Source organism: Schistocerca americana, chromosome 5 (assembly GCF_021461395.2).
Source record: "Schistocerca americana isolate TAMUIC-IGC-003095 chromosome 5, iqSchAmer2.1, whole genome shotgun sequence".
NCBI classification, from domain to species: domain Eukaryota; kingdom Metazoa; phylum Arthropoda; class Insecta; order Orthoptera; family Acrididae; genus Schistocerca; species Schistocerca americana.
This window is the reverse complement of record NC_060123.1, coordinates 386389725-386413909: the sequence shown is the minus strand read 5'-3', so window position 1 is coordinate 386413909 and position 24185 is coordinate 386389725. Positions and strand designations below refer to the sequence as shown.

Below are 24185 nucleotides of genomic sequence, written 5' to 3'. Positions count from 1 at the left end.
GCCTTGAAAAAGAAAATCCTCCGTAAAATCCTTCCCACCTGACTGAAATACCCCTCCAATCTACAAAATATCATGATCTATCTTTGTGTTACACCTGTTTCCAACCTCTTGCCACCTGGGTCACATTCAGTGGAAAATCCACATACAAGATGTGTCCAATGCATCTTCCCACTATCATCTATTCCAGTCCTGTCACAGGCTGTCCTCATCAGAGGCTGGGGAACATGTTACAGCCATCAATCTATCAATGTTGTACACCAACTGTACTGCGGCTCCTTGACAGCCTTTCATGTGGACTTCATTATAGACAAACAACCCATCCAATTGAGTGCCACTGCCGAACTGTGACCATGAACGGAATTAACCACCCAAAGCATGCCACTGGCAACATGTTCTACTTCAGTGACTATGTGACAGCCCATACCATCCTTATCACTGAGCCCCACTCCCTTCCCAAATACTAAGGTTCTCTGTATTATGTAAATGGTAATTGTTATTACAACAAATCCTTTAATCGTGCAATTTTCCATCTCTGCTAGACTCTGTCCCACATCTACCTCCACTGGTTCCCATTCCTCTCACTTTACTCCACTAATTTGTGCCCACACTGTATCTTCTGCAGTTTCCCTCATCTTTTGTCTTCCCCCCTTACCCCCCCCCCCCCCCCCACCACCCACCACCCACCTCTCCCCCTACTACCCATCTCAACCACCGAGCCCTCCACATCATTGAGTAACACACACTTCTTCCCCTGTCTGTGCCAGGGAAGGTTCATTGGCACTTCATTCGTTTCTTTGTTCCTGTACTATCTCTCTTGCAGACCTCATCCTCCCTTACCTCCAGTCATTTCTCTTCATCCTCTCTTCCTTCTGCTCTCACATGCTCTCCTCATCCGAGTTGAGGTGCTGTGCTAGGTTAATGCACAATTCTGTTTGGAGATGCTTTCAACTCAACTGCTACTGCTGGTTGACTTTTTGTTTTAATTTTTAAAATATTTTTATATTTTTTTATTATTTGAACAGTAAACTGCAAATATGTATTCTTTCTGCCTGCCTTGTTATCAGTAATTGTGTCATCCCCCCATTCTCTAAATTGTATTCTTGTGCAGTTCTTTCTCAGTTCCTTCCACTTATATCCAAGCCTCAAATCTTCCCTTTCCTGTCCCCTGTTAGCTTTTTTCAAATGCCTGACCTGCAGTACATTGACATAGTCTCATTGGTTTTTCCATTGCATTCACCCCTATCTAGCCCCCACCCCTAGTCCCACCACAGTTGAACTATTTACCACAGATAAACAAAACAATCACTGTATAATCCCCTGCAAAAATTCTAACATTTAACATTGGAAAATCCAGGATGGAATGTAAAAATATTATGAAAAGGATAGCTGCTGCTCGCCTTATAGAGGAGATGCTTTTGAGTTGCATATAAACACAACAAAAAGACTGTCACAAAGTAAGCTTTCAGCCAACAAGACATTTGCTGAAAACACACACACACACACACACACACACACACACACACACACACACAGTCTCTGGCAGCTGAAGCCAGACTCCGGCTGCAACTGCATGAGATTGTTGTGTGTGTGTGTGTGGGTGGTGGTTCAGTTTTTGGCTGAAGCTCACTTTCCGACAGCCTTTTGTTGTGCCTATCTGCGACTCAGCATCTCCGCTATACAGTGAGTAGCAACTATCCTTCTCATAGTACTCTCATATTTAACATCAATGCTAAAAGTAAGTGTGTGTGTGTGGTGGGGGGGGGGGGGGGGTGTAGGTAATGCTTGCTGTGTCTCTGGTATTTTGTATAAAACCACATATGCTCCCCAGGTCATTCTAAATTACAAGCACCTCAGGAAGCCTAGCTTTCATTTGCTGGATATCAGTTAGCGAACTTGGGTTGCCTGAGCTGGGGACTTGTAAGCACCACCATTTCCATGTAACCATAAGTCCCAGGCATGCTATGGCAACCACGGCACAGTGGTGAAGCGTTCTGTGTGATACAGAATCGGAATCTTGGTTTAACTGCCCGGATTGCGAGAATGGTATAGACTTCTATTAAAATGCTTGGGACTGAGATGGACCCATCAACCTTATCAACTCACAGTGCAGTGGCTGCATTACTGGGGCGTATCAGCATCTCACCTAATAAGAGGGCTCATGTCACCAGACTTGACATGTGGATTATTTCCATATATCGTAACATTACACATGCTGCTAAACAGAATGTGTCTGTAATAGTTAAAAAGAAAGAGGGCAGTTTTGAGGAAGTTTCACTTTTCTACACTCAAAAGGTTTTAGAAGGCAATGTTGACTCTTTAAAATCTATAAAGCAATTGAATACTGTTAGTTGAAACCTCTAGTTCCCAACAAGCAACAAGCCTCCACGCAACCGTAAGGTTGCGATCAAAAAGTTTCCATTTTCGAAGGCCATACAGTCCAGAATTGGTATGCCAATCAGGAAAAATCACCGTGAACACCAAGGCAACCATCGGACCAATGCAGCACATTGAAGATACCCTTTTGGTAAAACACTGTGTCCTGCTGCATGAAGAATCCTGTAACTGCGTGCTGCACATCTTTGACAGGGGTCATTGACACTGCGAGACCTTTTTTAAGGGACTTAATATTGGTAATTGCGTGAGGAGAGATCAGGACTTTAGGGCAGGTGCTCGATTGTCTTCCACTTGAGTTGGCATAACTTTTGTGTTACAACATTTGTGATATTGGGTGTCTTGTGTAAAACTGCAGCCAGCACGGAACTTGGCACACCATTCCACAAAAGTGGTTTTTGACAGTCTGCCCCATACGTAATTTTTATTCTCCAATTGATGTATGCCAGGGTTTGTCCTTTGGCGCCAAGAAAAGAGTAATAGTACATTTTGTAAATAGTGTCACCATAGTTCACATTCTCACATTTGCTCTAATATGCCCACAAAGTGGTTCCGCTATGTTGCACATATGCTGCAACGATGTCTTCAAATGAAAACTTTTTGATCTTCCCATATAAACACCTCGGGGAACATGCCATCGAAAAAGAGTTATACGAGGTGTGGCTAGAAAAAAACCGGACTAGTACTGGTGAAACAATAAAACGAATGCAATAAGGCTGAAAGTCACGTGGCCTGTCACGTGACTCTCGCTCCGCCTACTGCTCGAGTTTCATCTGCCTCCTGCACTCAGTCTGCCCGTGGCGTCTGTTTTAAGTAGTTGACGTTTTGTCTGTGCGTCGGAAAATGTTGAGTGTACAGAAAGAACAACGTGTTAACATCAAATTTTGTTTCAAACTAGGAAAATCTGCAAGTGAAACGTTTGTAATGTTACAACAAGTGTACGGCGATGATTGTTTATCGCGAACACAAGTGTTCGAGTGGTTTAAACGATTTAAAGATGGCCGCGAAGACACCAGTGATGACACTCGCACTGGCAGACCATTGTCAGCAAAAACTGATGCAAACATTGAAAAAATCGGTAAACTTGTTCGACAAGTTTCCTTGTCAGCTCCTGTTAACTCAGACACTGCTCTGATTGTTAAACGGCGATCTTGTCGAACAAGTTTACCGATTTTTTCAATGTTTGCATCAGTTTTTACTGACAATGGTCTGCCAGTGCAAGTGTCATCACTGGTGTCTTCGCGGCCATCTTTAAATCGTTTAAACCACTCAAACACTTGTGTTCGCGATAAACAATCATCGCCGTACACTTGTTGTAACATTACAAACGTTTCACTTGCAGATTTTCCTAGTTTGAAACAAAATTTGATGTTAACACGCTGTTCTTTCTGTACACTCAACATTTTCCGACGCACAGACAAAACGTCAACTACTTAAAACAGACGCCACGGGCAGACTGAGTGCAGGAGGCAGATGAAACTCGAGCAGTAGGCGGAGCGAGAGTCACGTGACAGACCACGCGACTTTCAGCCTTATTGCATTCGTTTTATTGTTTCACCAGTACTGGTCCGGTTTTTTTCTAGCCACACCTCGTATAATGCCTTGAACTACAGTAAAAAGTTGTCTTGTAGAGATGTTACAGGTATTCTAAAAGAGGAAGTGAAAGGCGAGTAGGCGCAAGAATGTGTCATTAATGTGTAAAGTATAATAAAATGGGTAGATGGTGAACTTGTAAAATCAAATGCCTTTATTCTTACATTCAGTAGCACAACACTCAGAGAGCATATCAAGGCAGGTTTTATTTACTTAAATGTGAGGCATGATATTCCCAACCTAGTGTGCTGTTTTAAATGCCACTGCTTTTAGTCATCACTTTATCATGGAAGGGAGAAGCCACTTGTGGCAAATGTGGTAAAGCCACCCACAATGATGTCATTTGTTAATTTCCTTTGAAATGCATTAACTAATCTAGTTATTACTCTGTCTGGAGTAGAGACTGTAGTGCATACCTTGAGGAAAGGAAGATAGAGGAGCTAGAAACAATTAAGTGTATCCTGTATGGTGAGGCCAATAAGATCTATAAAACCATGCAACCCCTCACTTACACCACTTCATTTACTTCAGCTCTTGAAAAGCCTATTCAGAAAATCGATGCCTCTACACAGACAGAAATTGCTAGTGTCTGCATTACTACCTGTATTCATTAGTGTAGATGCTGTTATTACAAAGCCTAAGGCATCACCCAGAGAACATCAGAAAATGTCAAAATTGCTGAATTGTAGAGCTTCTGGCACCTCAGTAGGCAGACTCTAGTAAACACACCAGCACTGCCACTGCTGCTGCCACAAACATTCATTTGAAGTCTCCTCTGGCAAACAAAGCAAACAGGAAGTATCAACCGCAGTAGAAGACAGGCCATAAACCATTGGACCATGTAAATCGCACTTTATCTGACAATTCTAATGATTTGCCTTATGAAATCTGTGTTGAGCAACCATCTAGTCCCTGGTCTCAGCCTCCATTCATTGCAGGGTCCCTACCCCAACAGAGAGACAGGATGAAAGGAAAACCTCATTGATACATAGGGTCCCAGACTTAAACATAATGTCTGTAGGTTCAGGATGCATGTGGAGAAACTGAAACTCCTAGTGCAGGGACCATCTGCTGCACTTATTGCAGTTGAAGTTTGTGTGGGTCAGAGGATCACTATACGCTCACGTATTTACCACCACAAGAAGCGTTAGATTCTGAGGTTCTCACAGATCTTATAGACCAACTTCCTCAAGAATTTCTTGTACTGAGAGACTTATTATGAGCCCCAAATTCTACTTGCCTCAGGGGTTGAATCTTGGAAACCATCATAATGTGTCTGGAACTGTGCTTCCTCAGCACAGGCAATCCCATTCATTTCAACATGCTACTGGATTATCCTTAACCAAGGACCTCTCTTTCTGCTCCCCAGCCATCACAAATTATGTTCAGTGAGAAGTTGCTGATAACCTTCATTCCAGTGACCACTCCCTATCCTGGATCCACCTGCCAGAAAGAGCAATCCTTGAAAGGAAGCCACCCATGTGCATGATCAGCAGAGTTAACTTAATGAAGTTCTGCTACCTGGCTGTGTTTGAACTAAGAGACAATGTCGAAAAATGGGTATACTAAGCTACAAGTGTGATCCACCATGCTTCTGACTATCTATCCGGAAGTTGTCAGTCCACCTGTAACTTGATGTAGGTAGCTCAGCTATCCTGGTCAGATGTGCAGCTCTGCAATGGTTTAAGTGCTACCCAGCAGCAGAAAACCTCACAGCCTTCGAGTAGTGAGAGCCGAAGCTTGACATATAATTGTGGAGAGCAAGAAAAGGTCATGGCACATTTTCCTGAATCCTACCATAGTTTCACTTGCTGTAAAAGTATGGGAATCCATCAAGAGGATTTCTGGCAAAAGAAATCAGTTACTTGTAGCAGAGATGCTGAAGTAGTTGTGCCTCCAAACAACACCCAACACCCACAGACATCATCCAGACAATGGCAGAGCATTTTATAATGACTACTGCTACTGGCAGCCAGGATCCAGAGTTTCCCCAATACCATGTGACCACAGAAAAGGTTGAGTTGGGCTTCAGATCCATCAATTCTGAGTCTTACAATTGCTCTTTCTCCATGTGGCAGCTGAATTCAGCACTGTTTGAGGCTTGTGGTTACTGCACCCAGTCACAACCAAATCTTATACAGCATGTTGCAAAACTTTCAAATAGAATCACATGAAATACACTTCGAATTTTTTTAATTTGATGTGGTGGACAGAACAGTTCTCCAGTTCAAGGAGGTAGGCAGTTTTGGTACCCTTCCTCAAATCAGGAAAGGACCAAACATGTCCCAGTAGTTACTAGAGTGTTGCTTTAATAAGCTATGAAGGAAAACCCTTATAGGAATATTTTGTTTTAAGTTTGTCTGCTGTACAATGCTACTTGGGGCACAGTATTCTAGGACAGCTCCACCAGTCAGGCTTTCGTGGTAATATCCCCGCATTCGTTCAGTCCTCTTTATCAAAACTCTTTTGAGATACCTAGTTGGTGATGTACTGTCATATAATTTTGAAACACAGAATCGTGTTCCCCAGGGAAGAGTTTCAAGTGTTACCTTCTTTGCTGTAGTAATAAGCAGTATAATGTCTATGGTAAGGCATCTTCTGCAGTGGTCCTTATTAGTGGATGATTTTATGCTTTTCTGTTCCTCCTCCAGCACTGCAGCAATGAGTCATCAATTACAACTTACAGTGAAAAGTTGGAGGAGTTGATTGCCTAGACTGGTTCTAAATTTTCTGCAGATAAGTGTGTCCATTCTCAACAAATTTTTAAATTACCTAGCTTGCATATGAGGGGCACCAGTCTGCATTTTAAGAACTCTGTGAGGTTTCTGGACCTCATTCTTTATTCCAAACTGTTTTAGCTACCACACGTAATGGACCTGAAGACAAGGGCCCGGAAAGCACTCAATATCATAAGGAACCTTAGGCCACAGGTCATGGGTAATGAACAGATTGACTCTGCTCCAGTTATGTAGGGCTTTTGTGTGATCATTGCTAGACTGTGTGTGCGCAGTGTGTGTGTCCATGGGGCCTTCTTACCTCAAAATCATTGATGCTATCCACCATGAGAGGATCAGGTTGGCCACAGATGCATGCAGGACCAGCCCCATACCTATTCTCTGTGCTGAGGCTGTGGAACTGCCTCTGACTGTGCAGAGGCAACTCCTCATGGTGCGTTAGCATAGAACGTCCTCCTTCACTGTTCCCAATTTGTCAGCATACCATACTGTTGCTCATCCAGCTGTGGAATGCCTTTTATCGAAGCATACAGAAGCAACAAGGCTGTTTGGGATCTGCATACAGCATTTTCTGGAATTGCGTGGTGTAGGGAAAGTACAAACCCAAATCCAGGGTTGGGATCATCTGTTACCATGCTAGCTGCAAAGGCCAAGAGTAATTTTAGATTTAGTTCAGTACCGGAGAAGCTGCACTCTTCCATATTTTTTGACGTTTTAAATGAGCACCCCAACTATGTAGCTGTATTCACAGATGGATCTAAAATAACAGACTCCATTAGTTGCTCTGTTGTTTTCCCCGATCATGTCCTCAAGATCAGATTGCCTCAAGAATTCACTGTGTTCAATACAGAATTATATGTGATCTTGAGGTCACTGGACCAAAAGAGATGTGTTGCAACTGCCGAATTCCTCATCTGTCTTGACTCTCTGAGTGCCCATAACTATTTACAGTACTTGTACATATCAGATAAAGTAGCTCAGAATATCCAGAACGTCCTCCTCACCTAGAAAGTCCTGAGGAAGGAGATTTCTTCTTGCTGGGTACCAGTGCAGGTTGGTATTAAGGGAAACAAAATGGTGGATGTAGCTGCCAAGGAGGCATGTCACGATAATCAAATAGTTCAGTATGTGATTCCTCCCCATGCTCTCATCTCACTGTTGAGATACAAAATCATATGTAGATGGGAGATAGTGGCTGGAATTGACAAACAATAAGCTGTGTCTAGTAAAGTAAATAATTTAGTCATGACATACCTCCTTCCAGCCACACAGAGGGGATGAGGTCTTTCAGTCACCTTCACATAGGACAGAGCCCTATGACACATGATTTCTTTGTTCCGGCAGGAGGACCTTCCAATGTGTGCATGCTTGTGGCACATGGCTCACATTGCACCACATTTTATTGACTAATATATATCAATGAAAATAATCAGTTTTTTAAAATATAATGTAACTGGACAGATAAAAAAGCAGAAGCAGCAGCAGCAAGGGAAAACAAACATAAAGTTATTTAAATTTGCAAGCTTATGGAGGCAGTGGCTCCTTCTGGCATAAAGGTTTGAAGGGGAAGGAAGAGGGTTGAAGGAAAAGGACTAGTGATGTTTATGAATTGGAGAGTGTTCAGTAAAGTCATCCAGAACCTCAGGTCAGGGGAGACTTACCAGATGGGATGAGAAGGAAAGAAGACTGTTGGAGACTGCACCAGAAGAGATTAGAAAACCTGAGAGCTTAAAAGTGGAAATACGGTATATGCGAGGCAGAAATTACTGCCGAAACATAGTTCATGAGTTAATAAGAATGGAAAGCTGTAAGTGTAACTGGAAAAACATACACAGGGTGCAGCAGAAAGAACCCCCTTTTAAGGAAGTTAAGAAAAACTAAACCAAATAAGGTAGGACATTTTCATTTCTACAAACACAAGAAAACAATATTAATTTGTTTCAAACAATACATCACTCAAATGGCTGCCTCCATTCTTGATCTATTGGTTGAGCTGTTGTGTGAAATTGTTCATTACTCTACAGGTAATTTAGAGCATGATTCAACTTCTTTAGTTACCATTTCCTTGAGGGCCTCTATAGTTTGAAGGTAATGTTGGTGCACCTTGGACCTGGGATAGACCTTAAAAAAAAAAAGTCACAGTGTGTGAAGTGTGGCGAACGTAATGGTCCCCCAATATCACCACGCAAAGAAATGGCATGTCCAGGAAACATTTCCCTCTCCAGTGCATGTGATTGACACACTATGTATGCTATAGCACCATCTTGTTCGAACCACACATTCTCAAGGTCAAGATCATTAAACAGTTCACCTAGTTTTTGCCGTAGGAAGTCACGGAGCAGGGCACAGTACTGACTGCTGTTTACAGTAACAATCTCACCATTTTCTTCAAAGAAATACAGCACACCACATTGTTACTTTGGGAGTATGGAGTGGTCATTGATGGAGTTCCTGGGGGTTGTTTTCAGACCAGTACCTGCAAGTTTGCTTGATTACTGCACCTGACAAATGGAAAAGTGCCTTGTATGAAAAAATCACATCTTCTCGGTGAACGTTCCCAAAACATATTTTGACACAGTGTTGTACTGACTTCGTAATCACTTCCACACAGTTGTTGAATCAACACAATCATGTAGGGGTGCATTTTAAAATCTTGATGCAATATTCTTCTCATGCCTCTATCAGATGATAGTGTGGGTAATGCACGCTTTCTTGCAGAATGTCAAGGTGATTGTTGAAATGAATGTATCACTGCAGCAACGTTTTCCAGGCCTGTAGCCGCCATCAATTTAAGGGTTTATATTTGAATGCAGAACCAATCTCTTGAAAATTCAGAATCCATGAATAAATGGTTTCCTTATCAGGAACAGGATCCCGTCGCCAGAGCGTGAAGTTACTGTGGAAGACACGTTGAGTAGTTAATGGCGATCCACCATTTTGAATAAACTGCTCAATGACAAAAGCACCATGATCATGTCATGGCGTACACTGAAAATGGCACAAATGCACCTATTAAAGAGCACCCCCACCCCTCTACTCTGTGGTTGCACGCTGCATGATGCCTTTCAAATCAGGGAGTTCTTTCTGTCTCACACTGTACTATCAAAGTGGGAGCCACCTGTGAAACGACACTCTTTGTATACGAGCTGTTACGTAAACACTGCTCAGCCTTTTACATCGGCATAGTTACCTCCAAGGTATCAGTTAGGATGAATGGGCATAGAGATTGTATATTGGCAACACACAGTATCCTGTTGTAGTGTGTGCTCTGCAACATGACAGACGTGACCTCGTTTCTTGTTTCACCATATGTGCCATCTGGATTCTTTCACCAGACACTAGTTTCTCAGAACTCTGTAAGAGAGAACTGGTATTACAACATGTCCTTCATTCTCACTGCCCATCGCACCTTAATTCACGTTAATTTGTTTAGTCTCCGCATTTCTTCACAGTAACTATTACTTTCTTTACTCCCTTTTAGTTTCCTGTATCTTTCATTTTCTGACCTGACTCCCCCACACCAAATCACCTTTATCACATATAATCTCTTAGTTTACCGCTCTTATTAACTCGTGTATGATGTTTTGTTAGTAATCTCTTTCTAGATTACTAACCTACCTTCCACCTTTAAGCTCTCAGGTTTTCAAATCTTGTACTGTGTAGTCACCAACAATCAATCTTTCCTTCCTACCCTGTTCAGTTAGTCTCCCTTGCCAGTCTTCTGTTGCTTGGTGAGTAGATTTTTTTGCCTATGTGTTATAATTGCTTATTTTAGAAAATCTGAGCAATTTTATGCCATGTTAAAGGATGTTGGATAGTTAATTGTGTGGTGATCAGGTGTGAGGTTGGGAGTGTATGGGTGCAATTATTTAAGACTTACTTTTACTTTTTGTGTGAAATTGTAGATAATTCACTTGAAACATTACTGTCATAATTTGTTTGACCTGTCCTTGCTGCCCTGCTGTGGCCCTCACATTTCATGTCCTATAAAACGTCAAATACTCTTCCAAACAAAATACTGGCTCCCATACCCATAAAAGCTTGTGTCAGTTCCTATAAAACATCAAACACTCTTCCATGCAAAATACTGTCATCAGCATATCTTTTATTTTACGTGTTTTGTTTTACTCATTTAAAACAACAGCAGTTGCATTTGTGTCATACTTCTGCTTACACGTGCCTGCACATTTTCCACCTATTTCTGCATTCAGCACATGTTGGCTTGCAGAATTTCACATTTCATGACATAGAGCACTACAAAAATATTGTGTCGGTAGTGTATGTTTATTTTCTCCTGGCTAAACATATGCGTGAAAACCTGATTTGTTCAGAAGTCTCACCCTTCTCAAAAGGCATCTTCTCTAGGTCTAAGCCTAACTTTATCCTTACTTGAATAGTCAAAAACCTCCTGTCCTTCACTCTTCTTCTAAGCAGAAACATTTCTTTGCCATCCACGCTAAACACCTCAACCAATCCAAAGTACATGTTGAAACATCTCTTATTCAGTTCCATTCTCACTCCAACCATAATTCTTCCACCCAGCCACCCTTTATAGTCTTCCAAAAATTCCTTATTTCCAACGTGGCTTTTCCTTTCCTCTCCAAACACCATTCTAGCAAGTCCAGCATCATAGCTATGGAGTGGTCTTCATATTATTACTGTTATTATTAACGTCGTCATTGCCATTATCATTGAGAAGTCCCCCACAGTGACTGCATGGGTAATATGTTTCCACCACTTTGTGACTCCTCCACTTCCAAGCCATATCACTGTTATCTCTTCCCAAATATCCACCATAAAACTAAGTCATCCTGAAATCTGTTACTTCAGATTGTGGACCTCTGTACAACCATTGTGTACCTGCTTAAAGAGCACCACTAAACCTGATACCACACACAAAGAGCCACTGTTAATGATGCCTGACATAATCCAATTATCGAGTCTCCGTTCCTACATCTATAGCATTAATCACTTCCTCCTCCATATTCCCACAGTTCTTGCAGTATCACCACCAAATTGCTTGCTTATCAGTGTATGAGGTGCAATTTTCTTTTTCACAAATAGTCACACAAAATATTCGAAACTTCTGTCTCTTCTTAAGCAATTTTTCTGAAGCCATATACAATTTTCACATTGTTGACACCATGATACCATGACTGCTAAGAATGCTTTTCTTAGAAATTTGTATTGTCCAGTGGATCATAGCAGCACAAGTGGAAAATGCGTAACTGTGGAGTTTGTCTTTCATCATTGGAGGCTGCCAGATTCACTACGGCCAGATTCACTAGGAGTCCTGTCAGATGAGCAAGGAGCATGAGAAACTACTTCAGAGTTGTATTTATATGGAAACTCCTATGTTGCATTTGCCTGATGTGCTCTGCATTGGCTTGGTGAAAAAGTACATGTGCAGCCTTTTCTAGCTGTTTCTGTCGCTATGCTGGAAGGAGCTTGTTCTTAAAATCATTTTAGTAGTTTGCACCTGTCACCACTGTGCCCTTTTCAACACAGAGAGCAAAGATTACATCATTGCTATTCAGGACTGGCCCTTGGCTGCAACTTTTTGGTGGAAGTGAGTCCATGTGCTTAGACTGAACTGACTGGTGCTTTGTTCAGAATTGAAAAATGGTGTCCACTTCTCATACATTGTCACAGTTGTTGAAAAGAAAATTCCATCCATGCCACCATCTTTTGTCATCATTGCCCAGCAATTTACCATGCACACAACCTTTAAGTCATCTGTCAGCATTTTTGCCACCCACCTGGAGTACACTTTCCATATTTTCAGGTATCGTGCAGGATTGTGTTTATATATCCCGCAGAAATTCCAACTTCGTAGGCAATACATTCCACACACAATCAGCACTCCACCAAAACAGCTTTCTCCACTCATTTGACCAAGTTGTTAGTGTGGTGTTTTGAAGCTAAGAGTTTTTTGGTTTGTTATCACACGACATTCAGCCTTTTTCGAACTGCTACATCCGTGAACACACATTCTTCACATTCATGGCAGCACCACCACATATCTCACTGAGATGCTAATGAACTTCAGTTGAAGCCACATCACACAAGTTGAGAAAGTGAGTTATAATGAAAATGTCACCATTTTGTGTGTCAAAATCTCTCCTCACTCTCCGTACAGCTGCTAGAGTTCCGTGTGCCGTACAGTACTGCTACCCACATCAAACATGCACAATGTGTGTCCACCTGTCTTAAGACAAACTATGTGTTTCTATCTGCTCATAGTCCTCAGGGAGGAAAAGAAATTTGAGACCTGAACTTAAAGCGCATCTTGTAAATGTTGTGTCCCAATACATAATCTCTTCATGATAGCCCATGCCCACCACCTTGTTACCATGGAATGCTACCTTATGGAACCTTCCTGGATATTTATCTTCACCTATATGATGGTACAGTAAATAATTTTATCAATGTCAAACACACCAATCACCAACCGTATCTCTATTTTGACAGCTGTCCTCAGTTCACATTAAAAATATCTTTCTCTACATTTAAATAATTCATGGGTGTCATGTCTATAGAGGCAACTAGGTGTTAGTAAAATATGGTGATACCCTCATTAGATCTACACAGACAGAATATACCTGTATATCAAGTTTGGGCGCTGATGACCTCGCTGTTTAGCGCCCGTAAACCTCAAACACACACACTATATCAAGTTGACAAAGAAGCATTCTACACCATTTCTGTCTCATCCATCACCCATCCAGTCACTAACAAAAACTCCTCTTGACGATGAGTGGGTGCACAGCCTTAGTGAAATTTTTGAATGAAGTCATTGCCTCTTTAGGCTTTTAAAATATTATTTATTGCAATTTCAATTTCAACATTTTTGCTGTCAAGTATTGTGGGATAATGGTACCTACTCAACAACATAAAGTTGTGGCATGCTGTAACATAGTTCCCAGCAGTATAAAACTAAATACATGTGATGGTATAAATCTATCCACTTTTACATACACTGTGAGATTTTTACTTCTACTCGAGATTTGGATTTTAGTGTTTATAGTGGACATTGTTCTTACTGTCATGTCAGCTGTTCATCTTTATTTTATCAGCTTTTTCATTCATGGTAACATGGTATACGGAACAGTGGATAGACTTGTACCACCTCATGTTGTTTTTACACTGCTGGGAGTTAGGCTCCAGCATGCCAACTTTGTGCTGTGGAGTGGGTCCCATTATCTTACATTGCTTGACGTTGACCATGTATTGAAATTGCAATCTCAGCAATAAATAATATTTTAACAGCCAACTGCCATGACTTTATTCAGAAACACTCCACTTGTCACCCTATATCATCTATGCCTTTAAAGCTCGACCACATGCTTTACAAGAACATTGGTTACCTTTTTGCTTGCCCTGAATTGAGGTATATCCTGTACCCAAAATCCCACTCCTCACATTCTGGCACTCTCACAATCTATGCAATTCCCAATTATATCTCCCAGACCCAGACCTATACTTCACGGATACGGACGGCAAAGTGTAAGACTTTTCAATACATCCCACCAATAGCATCTACAGCAGTCCAGTCACAGTCATTCATTATCAAAGCAAAGGTGATCGTCACCGCATCATGTACCATCTATGCTGCAATGTTACTGTTAGCCTTTCTATGTTGGTACAACAACTGACAACCTGTATAGTCAGTTGAATTGCCACACTGCCATACTCAGTATTGTGGTGCAGTGGTAAGACACTGGACACACATTTGGGAGGATGACAGTTCAAATCCCATCTGACTATAAGGATTTAGGATTTCCACAATTTCTCTAAATCATTTAAGGCAAATACTGGGATGGTTCCCTCAAAAGAGGTGTGGCCCTTTACAGCTCATCTGGCAACAATCTTGAAAATAATGAGTAAGATTAGTCAAGAAAGAAGTATATACACTCCTGGAAATGGAAAAAAGAACACATTGACACCGGTGTGTCATACCCACCATACTTGCTCCGGACACTGCGAGAGGGCTGTACAAGCAATGATCACACGCACGGCACAGCGGACACACCAGGAACCGCGGTGTTGGCCGTCGAATAGCGCTAGCTGCGCAGCATTTGTGCACCGCCGCCGTCAGTGTCAGCCAGTTTGCCGTGGCATACGGAGCTCCATCGCAGTCTTTAACACTGGTAGCATGCCGCGACAGCGTGGACGTGAACCGTATGTGCAGTTGACGGACTTTGAGCGAGGGCGTATAGTGGGCATGCGGGAGGCCGGGTGGACGTACCGCCGAATTGCTCAACACGTGGGGCGTGAGGTCTCCACAGTACATCGATGTTGTCGCCAGTGGTCGGCGGAAGGTGCACGTGCCCGTCGACCTGGGACCGGACCGCAGCGACGCACGGATGCACGCCAAGACCGTAGGATCCTACGCAGTGCCGTAGGGGACCGCACCGCCACTTCCCAGCAAATTAGGGACACTGTTGCTCCTGGGGTATCGGCGAGGACCATTCGCAACCATCTCCATGAAGCTGGGCTACGGTCCCGCACACCGTTAGGCTGTCTTCCGCTCACGCCCCAACATCGTGCAGCCCGCCTCCAGTGGTGTCGCGACAGACGTGAATGGAGGGACGAATGGAGACGTGTCATCTTCAGCGATGAGAGTCGCTTCTGCCTTGGTGCCAATGATGGTCGTATGCGTGTTTGCCGCCGTGCAGGTGAGCGCCACAATCAGGACTGCATACGACCGAGGCACACAGGGCCAACACCCGGCATCATGGTGTGGGGAGCGATCTCCTACACTGGCCGTACACCACTGGTGATCGTCGAGGGGACACTGAATAGTGCACGGTACATCCAAAACCGTCATCGAACCCATCGTTCTACCATTCCTAGACCGGCAAGGGAACTTGCTGTTCCAACAGGACAATGCACGTCCGCATGTATCCCGTGCCACCCAACGTGCTCTAGAAAGTGTAAGTCAACTACCCTGGCCAGCAAGATCTCCGGATCTGTCCCCCATTGAGCATGTTTGGGACTGGATGAAGCGTCGTCTCACGCGGTCTGCACGTCCAGCACGAACGCTGGTCCAACTGAGGCGCCAGGTGGAAATGGCATGGCAAGCCGTTCCACAGGACTACATCCAGCATCTCTACGATCGTCTCCATGGGAGAATAGCAGCCTGCATTGCTGCGAAAGGTGGATATACACTGTACTAGTGCCGACATTGTGCATGCTCTGTTGCCTGTGTCTATGTGCCTGTGGTTCTGTCAGTGTGATCATGTGATGTATCTGACCCCAGGAATGTATCAATAAAGTTTCCCCTTCCTGGGACAATGAATTCATGGTGTTCTTATTTCAATTTCCAGGAGTGTATTATTTGAATTTTTACAGTGTACAAGTAACTGTTGTTTCTTTACATACACAAGGTTTTCACATACCTGTTAAGCTCACGGTAATAGATGAACAGCATCTTTTTAGTATACCTGAAAGCAGGTAGCTTTTATGATAATTTTATCTATCAGCTTATTTATGCATGAACTCAATGCAGTAGTCACCAGAGATGTGTCAAAAAGACTTGCACAAGGCAGCTGAACAACTCCAGATGGGATCTCCTGACCAATAGTGCCATTCACTCATGGATACAGTATCGTGCAGCAATGAAGTGACATCTTATTGTTAATACCCTGTACAGGTTTTATTTCTGTTTCTCTTTCTTTGTGATTATCCGAGTCATTTTACATTCCTGAAGGCTGCTTCTTCACGATGAGGTCTACAAACACTAATAAATGATAAAATAATTTTTTTATGATTTTTGTAAGTTATTAAGCCAAAAAAACACTATATTTCTATTGGTTATTTGATGAAATGCAATGACACAAAAATTGTCGTCCACAAATCAAATGTTTGGTGCTCCATCATCAATGAGTCAGTGGAAATATGACTCTCATCAGTCAGAACAGTGGCTTCCAGTCAAATTCTGCATGGAATCCTCTCTTAAAAAAACTTTGTGCTGTATTCAGCCAGCATTGTTGTAAGATTTTACTGCATGAGCTCACCTAAGAGGATGCCCAGTGCAGCACACAACAGACTTGCAGCAAGAGCACATGTGCTCAAGTACCGCATGCACAATGCCAACTCGGTACGTCATGTATGTTCCGGGGGGTGGGGGCCTTAAATGTGAGAATTCACTTGAAAATGGTGATATGACTCTGCATCAGGATATCATGGCAGCAAGTTGCAAACATCCAGCAGTTTGCCCAGAATTTCATGGAACAATCTGTACCCTGGGAAAGTTTTAAATTTTACATCTAGCAAATATATGATGAAGAATTGATGCAGTCTATTCAAAGGTCCAATATGTGGAAGAAGAGCGAAATTACTGATCACTGTTGGCTTTATTAAGTTGCAGAGGCAAGGGCAATATTCTAAAATTTGTTAAAATTGTGCTTCTTATTAATACTGCTGCTGCAAATTACATGATTAGCAGAGTGAGCGGAGTGCTCATATGACAGAGAATTCATTTCAGTTGATGTGAATCAGATTCCGTCTTTGTCAACATGTAAGTATATTATTTGCATTTAGAAGTGGCAGCAAGACTGTCTTCATTGTCTTAGGACTGCGTGATTGGTGTGACACAGGTCAAAGTGAACTGCCTGCAAAGATTGACCAACTTTTGATATAGTCTTGCCGTGTGTTGGCAAGAGCCACAAAACTGAAGGGTGGCATTTCACCTTTGGAGGGGACAGCCCTCCTTAACTTAAGAGTGGACATGGGTACAGTGACACTCAAAGTGGATAAACATAATGGTACTGTGCTCACTGTGGGAGGACTATTATCAATAAGATAAATATTTTGGTATGTGATCAACATATCGCAAGATTGAAAAGTGATGAGAAAAACAGCAGAACTTCTGTCTGGCAGTTCTCTACAAAAGAACGTCATTAAGACATTTGAGACCAAATAGTTTAGTTCGACCTAGACTAGGCCAAGATCCACAAAGAAGATGCAGCTCTACATCCTATTGTGGCCAGTTTTGGAGTCTTCACTCAGTTCCATTGTAGGCTAGTATCCACATCATGTAAGAAATTATACTGATTTTGTCAGCAGATGTAAGTCACTTTAGCTGGAAAGTTTCACTTTTTACAAATGTGCCTCTGGTGGACTCACTATATTTCATCTGCAATAGCTTTTGGGCTAATGTTACAGTGTCGTTAGAGCAAAGTCTCCCTGACATACATTTTATTTATAAGAGAGCTTTTCAAAAAGTCTGACTGTCACCATGAGGATTCCTTTGTCTTGCCTGGTGGCCAAGCTTTTTATGGAATTTTTGAGGGGAAAGCCATCACCTCATCTATTTTAAACCAACTGTATATTGGTGATACATTGATGACACTTTCATAATTTGACATCATCATTTGAGCTGTCTCTGAGAGCTCCTTAAACATCTGAACTCCATAAATGAAAACATAAAATTTACTACGGAGATGGAGAGAGAAGATTGATTGCCACTTATAGATGTTTTTGTGCAACATAAAAGCGATGGAACACTTCAACATTCCATGTTTCAAAAGCCCACTCATACAGACCTGTATTTACAAGCTACTAGTTTCCACCGTCCGGTGCAGTGGGTATTCTGAAGTCCTTAATCCACCGAGCCCAAACGGTCTCAAATTCCGATAATCTGCTAACAGAACTGGAACACCTACAAACAGAACAAGAAAGAGGATGGGGCCTTCAGAATGACTGCTTGTCTATTGTATACTGGAAATGCTTCTGCAAAAATAGGCAGAATTTTAAGAAGACAAAAGGTTAAAGTAATTTTTAATCCTCCTTTCAAAATCTCTCACTTTTGGGATCTGCCAAAGATGACTTAGAATTGCGCAAGGCAGCTGTTCACAGGATTCCATGTAAATGCAGCAAATCTTATGTATGGCAAATGATGCACACTGTTCAGGATCACATTGTGGAAAATCAGTGTCATACTCACCTCCTCCAAGCCAATAAGTCCACTATCATCGAACACTATATTTCTACTGGTGATTCGATGAGTTACAATGAAACAAGGATTGTGGCTCAGCATCACTGAATGAGTGGTAACATGACTGGGTCCCTTATGAATCAGCAAGGCAGCTTCCAATGCCAACTGGGTACACTACACATATGCCGACAGGGTCTTGAATATGGGATCTCAGTGCATTTTCATCAGTATCCACCTATAAATATTTTGAATCATCAAACTGCATCTCAATGTGTAAATTATGATACTAAATATGGATGGGTGCAACTTGTTTACTGTTAAATTCTTAGAATCTTTTGAAATAATAATAGATTATATATACTGGTTAGTGTGAAGTTTGTGCAACTGTTTTCCCTCTCTCAGATGCACAGAGGCTTTTAGTTACTGAGAGTGAAATTTCTTGAATGTACTGCTCAGGTTAGATAACTATAATATGTATATATACAGCATAACATGACATAAAGGATAAAGGAGCTCAGAGAAGTTAAAGAATGAAATGATAACTACAGAGAAAAGCACTAACAGGATTGTCAGGCTCAACATCTTCAACCATCAGAGAGATTACTATTTACACTGTTGTATATTTTTCAGTTAATAATAAAATATTAAGCGATTTTGGATGTAATTATTTGGACACTGTGCACCAATCTTATTGGAAACAGTAAGCCACCACATGTCCCCATTCTTTGCTGAATTGAAATAGAAATTCCTTTATATCATCATAATTCAGTTCACTGATGTCCATATCAAATGTCACAGCATTATTGTTTTTTAGCTAAAAATTTTTGTGAATGTTTGCCGTCACATTTGACTGAGTCACTAACTGATAAGTATTAAAGTAACAGATCACTTGTGTAGTGTTCTGTAGATAATCTGCTGACACTGGACATTTATGTTTCATTGTTTTTTAAGTGTTCGACAATGTATGTATTACAAAAGTTTTTCTTTTTTTTTTCCAGGCACCAGATTATGGGGACATACGTTTGTCTGTGCAAGAACTCCCAAATATTGTGATTTTAGAGGAAGCCTTCACGATTGTGTGCAGGATAATCAACACATGGTATGTGAAATATTAAGTAAATATTCATTTGGTCAGGTGCCGATGGCATTTTTTTTCTAAATGTGTTCCACATATTGGATAATAGTGATAGTGATCCACCTGTAAATAACCAAATAGCAGAGCCACATTCCTCCCCTTCTTTCTGCCCATTCCTTACAAATGTGCCATTATCTGCTCCCCTTTTTCCTGACTGCCTTCCTGAAATTTAAGGTAGCTCTGAATCACGCAATCCAAGCTGCAGATGATATGGAATAAAACAAACAGCATTTGAATTGGATGTTTTAGACCCCTTATCAAACACCATGACTTGGCAACTCTGCACACTGGGAAGTTGCCATTAGGAGTTGTAGTCTAATGATATGCTTCATTCATGTTGCACTGAAAACTATTAGATCTGGACTAATTTCCTGTGAACTCTTTCTGTAGTGCCTCTGAGTTCCTTGAAGGAGATCATGCTTTCTAGCTTATTTGGTATTCTACTCACTTACATTGCTTATTGTCATGATATCTTCCAGTTCTGACTTTTTTACTTCCCTCTTCAGTACACCCCCCCCCCCCCCTTTCCCCCAGCATCTTCTGATGAAACCTTTCAACTACTTCTTTCCTTTTTTACAAGTTACTACCATTTCTTACTAACATTTTTTTTTCCATCCCTTCCGTAGCTTTGCACCTTCTTCACATTTTTGAGGAACCCGTTACTATTTTGTTGCTTATTCTTAAGTAACACATTCTTAGGTCTCTCTTTGTATAATTAGTAGGCCAGCATCCTCCTTTTAGAGCTTTAGAAACAAGTAGATGAACATGAACCATGGACCTTGCCATTGGTGGGGAGGCTTGAGTGCCTCAATGATACAGATGGCCGTACCGTAGGTGCAACCACAACGGAGGGGTATCTGTTGAGAGACCAGACAAACATGTGGTTCCTGAAGAGGGGCAGCAGCCTTTTCAGTAGTTGCAGGTGCAACAGTCTGGATGATTGACTGACCTGGCCTTGTAACATTAACCAAAATGGCCTTGCTGTACTGGTACTGCGAACGGCTGAAAGCAAGGGGAAACTACAGCCGTAATTTTTCCTGAGGCCATGCAGCTTTACTGTATGGTTAAATGATGATGGCATCCTCTTGGGTAAAATATTCCGGAGGTAAAATAGTCCCCCATTCGGATCTCCAGGCGGGGACTACTCAAGAGGACGACGTTATCAGGAGAAAGAAAACTGGAATTCTGCAGATCGGAGTGTGGAATGTCAAATCCCTTAATCGGGCAGGTAGGTTAGAAAACTTAAAAAGGGAAATGGATAGATTAACGTTAGATATAGTAGGAACTAGTGAAGTTCGCTAGCAGGAGGAACAAGACTTTTGGTCAGGTGAATACAGGGTTATAAATACAAAATCAAATAGAGGTAATGCAGGAGTAGGTTTAACAATGAATAAAAAAATAGGACAGCGGGTAAGCTACTACAAACAGCATAGTGAACACATTATTGTGGCCAAGATAGACACGAAGCTCACACCTACTACAGTAGTACAAGTTTATATGCCAACTAGCTCTGCAGATGATGAAGAAATTGATGAAATGTATGATGAGATGAAAGAAATTATTCAGGTAGAGAAGGGAGACGAAAATTTAATAGTCATGGGTGACTGGAATTTGAGAGTAGGAAAAGGGAGAGAAGGAAACATAGTAGGTGAATATGGATTGGGGGAAAGAAATGAAAGAGGAAGCCGTCTGGTAGAATTTTGCACAGAGCATAACTTAATCATAGCTAACACTTGGTTCAAGAATCATAAAAGAAGGTTGTACACATGGAAGAATCCTGGAAATACTAGAAGGTATCAAATAGATTATATAATGGTAAGACAGAGATTTGGGAACCAATTATTAAATTGTAAGACATTTCCAGGGGCAGATGTGGACTCTGACCACAGTCTATTGGTTATGAGCTGTAGATTAAAACTGAAGAAACTCCAAAAAGGTGGGAATTTGAGGAGATGGGACCTGGACAAACTGATAAAACCAGAGGTTGTACAGAGTTTTAGGGAGAGCATAAGGGAACAATTGACAGAAATGGGGGGGAAAAAATACAGTAGAAGAAGAATGGGTAGCTCTGAGGGATGAAGTAGTGAAGGCAGCAGAGGATCAAGTAGGTAAAAAGACGAAGGGTAGTAGAAATCCTTGGGCAACAGAAGAAATATTGAATTTAATTGATGAAAGGAGAAAATATAAAAATGCAGTAAATGAAGCAGGCAAAAAGGAATACAAACGTCTCAAAAATGAGATCGACAGGACGTGCAAAATGGCTAAGCAGGGATGGCTAGAGGACAAATGTAAGGATGTAGAGGCTTGTCTCACTAGGGGCAAGATAGATACTGCCTACAGGAAAATTAGAGAGACCTTTGGAGAAAAGAGAACCACTTGTATGAATATCAAGAGCTCAGATGGAAACCCAGTTCTAAGCAAAGAAGGGTAAGCAGAAAGGTGGAAGGAGTACATAGAGGGTCTATACAAGGGTGACGAACTTGAGGACAATATTATGGAAATGGAAGAGAATGTAGATAAGACGAAATGGGAGATATGATACTGCGTGAAGAGTTTAACAGAGCACTGAAGGACCTTAGTCGAAACAAGGCCCTGGGAGTAGACAATGTTCCTTTAGAACTGCTGATGGCCTTGGGAGAGCCAGCCCTGACAAAACTCTACCATCTGGTGAGCAAGATGTATGAGACAGGCGAAATACCATCAGACTTCAAGAAGAATATAATAATTCCAATCCCAAAGAAAGCAGGTGTTGACAGATGTGAAAATTACCGACTATCAGTTTAATAAGCCACAGCTGCAAAATACTAACACGAATTCTTTACAGACAAATGGAAAAACTAGTAGAAGCCGACCTTGGGGAAGATCAGTTTGGATTCCATAGCAATATTGAAACACGTGAGGCAATACTGACCCTACGGCTTATCTTAGAACCTAGATTAAGGAAAGGCAAACCTACGTTTCTAGCATTCGTAGACTTAGAGAAAGCTTTTGACAATGTTGACTGGAATACTCTCTTTCAGATTTTGAAGGTGGCAGGGGTAAAATTCAGGGAGCGAAAGACTATTTACAATTTGTACAGAAACCAAATAGCAGTTATAACTGTCGAGGGGCATGAAAGGGAAGCAGCGGTTGGGAAGGGAGTGAGGCAGGGTTGTAGCCTCTCCCCGATGTTATTCAATCTGTATATTGTGCAAGCAGTAAAGGAAACAAAAGAAACCAAAGAAAAATACGGAGTAGGTATTAAAATCCATGGAGAAGAAATAAAAACTTTGAGGTTCGCCGATGACATTGTTATTCTGTCAGAGACAGCAAAGGACTTGGAAGAGCAGTTGAACGGAATGGATGGTGTCTTGAAGGGAGGATATAAGATGAACATCAACAAAAGCAAAACGAGGATAATGGAATGTAGTCGAACTAAGTCGGGCGATGTTGAGGGTATTAGATTAGGGAATGAGACACTTAAAGTAGTAAAGGAATTTTGCTATTTGGGGAGCTAAATAACTGATGATGGTTGAAGTAGAGAGGATATAAAATGTATACTGGCAATGGGAAGGAAAGCATTTCTGAAGAAGAGAAATTTGTTAACATCGAGTATTGATTTAAGTGTCAGGAAGTCGTTTCTGAAAGTATTTGTATGGAGTGTAGCCATGTATGGAAGTGAACTCATGGACGATAAATAGTTTAGACAAGAAGAGAATAGAAGCTTTCGAAATGTGGTGCTACAGAAGAATGCTGAAGATTAGATGGGTAGATCACATAACTAATGAGGAGGTATTGATTAGAATTGGGGAGAAGAGGAGTTTGTGGCACAAATTGACAAGAAGAAGGGACCAGTTGGTAGGACATGTCCTGAGGCTGTAACGTGCGCGTTTGGCACACAATACTCATTAAAGCCTGTACTATGGTGAGTGGGGTTCACCTTACGAGACAGGATTTTTGTATAGATATTGACCGCGTGTACCTGAATGGTGGCAAATCAGACTTACACCCACTCTGTAATAACAATGATACGTCAAGCAAGTCCGAAATGCAACTACACGTCAGGACGGACAAGAAACAACACAGAAGATGCTACCAATTTGTTAATAATACGGTCGCCAGCCTAATTAGGCATTAACTGAGTTTCTTTCCTGTACAAGTTGGTGTATATTCATGCAAACCAACAAGTAGTAACACTGCATAATATAGTAAATTTTAGAACCAGAAAATCTATTGAACTGATAGTTTCACGTTCTGTACTGATATGGAAAAACCATAAATACATAACACTACACTATGATATGAATATAATAGAGGGAAACATTCCACGTGGGAAAAATATATCTAAAAAGAAAGATGATGAAACTTACCAAACAAAAGCGCTGGCAGGTCGATAGACACACAAACAAAC

The 24185-nt window shown here is 41.6% G+C and overlaps 1 protein-coding gene across 2 annotated transcripts in view; it reads left to right on the top strand.

Moving 5' to 3' along the window:
- The window catches only part of LOC124615357 (trafficking protein particle complex subunit 13), a 218862-nt gene that overhangs the window by 147945 nt on the left and 46732 nt on the right, over positions 1-24185 (top strand). For both annotated transcript variants that reach the window (XM_047143171.1, XM_047143172.1), the window contains one exon: positions 19659-19759. In XM_047143171.1, the coding sequence (XP_046999127.1) occupies positions 19659-19759 (101 nt within the window). The remainder of the gene's footprint in view (positions 1-19658; positions 19760-24185) is intronic.